A 1,505-nucleotide genomic window follows, 5' to 3' on the forward strand; every position below is an offset into this window, starting at 1 on the left:
CTGTGCGAGATGCGGCTTGTGCGCGCGCTTCAGGTGTGAGTCAGACAGCAAGACGAAACGCAAAGAGTTGTTTTCTGCAACTTATTGCACTTAATAACTCTTTTTAACGTCAAACAATTCTCTGCTATATGCGTTGAACTAAAACTTAGACCTTTTGCAACGTTTTGATTTAAGTAGCCTATTATTAAAATGATTCAGATATCGCACGCCTTTGTGAGATGCATATTGCGATATTTACATTTGCGATATTTTGATAATTTCGATATATCGTGCAGCCCTACTACAAACATACACCTTTGTTTACTTCTGTGTGCTGCTCGGCAACCACTTTGTTGGAACCACAACTGTTTCTGAGGAACTACATTGTTTGGTGGAAGAATGCTGTTTTTATTTATATCATTACACTTTATTTGCTCTGTTTTATTCTGTGAAACCTTACTACGTATATGGAATAACCGTTTTATAAAAGCAATAAGCCCCGTGAAGCCGTGGTTTACAGTGAATTTATAACAGCTAAGGGGCGTTGTTAGGCACGACGTGAAGCGGAGTGCCTAAAACCCCCTTAGCTGTTATAAACCACGGCTTCTTGGGGCTTATTACTTTAAAAAAACCTTACCAACCCCAAACTTTTGAATGGCAGTGTATATTCTATTCCTTTTTGGATGAGACAGGAATGTACACCAAACAAAGCCATGAATTTATCGGCTCTCAATTACATTTTCTCACCTGATTCTATCCGGTACCCTCTGTGTTTGATTTACATCCATCACGCAGTTTCCAGCAAAGCTTGTCCCTCGAGCCCCGCCGTACTCTCTACGTAAAGCCATAGCACCGTGCGTCAATACTGACACACCCTTTGCAATTCGCCGTCGCGGCTCGTCCCTCCATCCCTGGGGTCGCACAGCAAACACAGCCTTGGGTAGACCCTCAAGACCAAGTCCAGACAGAGCCGGGCCCACCGCAAACCACATATGTGAGGGAGTGGCCTGCCCTGATGTCCATGCAGCCTTAAAAATGTGCTCCGCCTCTTCCTGTGAGCAATATAGCAGTCGCACCTGTAAAGAGTGGCAGAGTAAGAAAGGAATAAGTATTCAAAGGAACCACTTTTTCATTATAAAGTCGACATAAAATCAAAATGTATTTACTTAATGCTCATTCATTTGTGCATAATGATGAAAATTAGAAAAAAAATAATTGTAATGTTCAATGAAAATGGAACTTGAGCCACTTCTTTCTGATAAAATTTACTGATTTACTCTAAAATGTCACATTAAGAAAGAAAAAGAAGGTCTGGGGTTTATAAAAATATCTTTGGTCATGCAAAGAATATTAAAGGGGTCATATGATGCTTTTTTAAAGATCATTATTTTGTGTATTTGGTGTAACAGAATATGTTGACATGCTTTAATGTTCAAAAAACATTATTTTCAAATACTGTACATTATTGTAGGTCCTATATGCCCCGCCTCTCTCAAACGCTTCGTTTTCTACAAAGCCCCCTCCTT

The 1,505-nt window shown here is 39.9% G+C and overlaps 1 protein-coding gene across 1 annotated transcript in view; it reads right to left on the bottom strand.

Annotated features, from left to right (window-relative positions):
* The window catches only part of LOC107724118 (glutamate receptor ionotropic, NMDA 2D-like), a 92,182-nt gene that overhangs the window by 54,822 nt on the left and 35,855 nt on the right, over positions 1-1,505 (bottom strand). The window contains exon 4 of the mRNA XM_016532916.1: positions 727-1,055. Coding sequence (XP_016388402.1) covers positions 727-1,055 — 329 coding nt within the window. The remainder of the gene's footprint in view (positions 1-726; positions 1,056-1,505) is intronic.

This window comes from Sinocyclocheilus rhinocerous, unplaced genomic scaffold (assembly GCF_001515625.1).
Source record: "Sinocyclocheilus rhinocerous isolate Xijiao unplaced genomic scaffold, SAMN03320098_v1.1 scaffold335, whole genome shotgun sequence".
NCBI lineage: Eukaryota > Metazoa > Chordata > Actinopteri > Cypriniformes > Cyprinidae > Sinocyclocheilus > Sinocyclocheilus rhinocerous.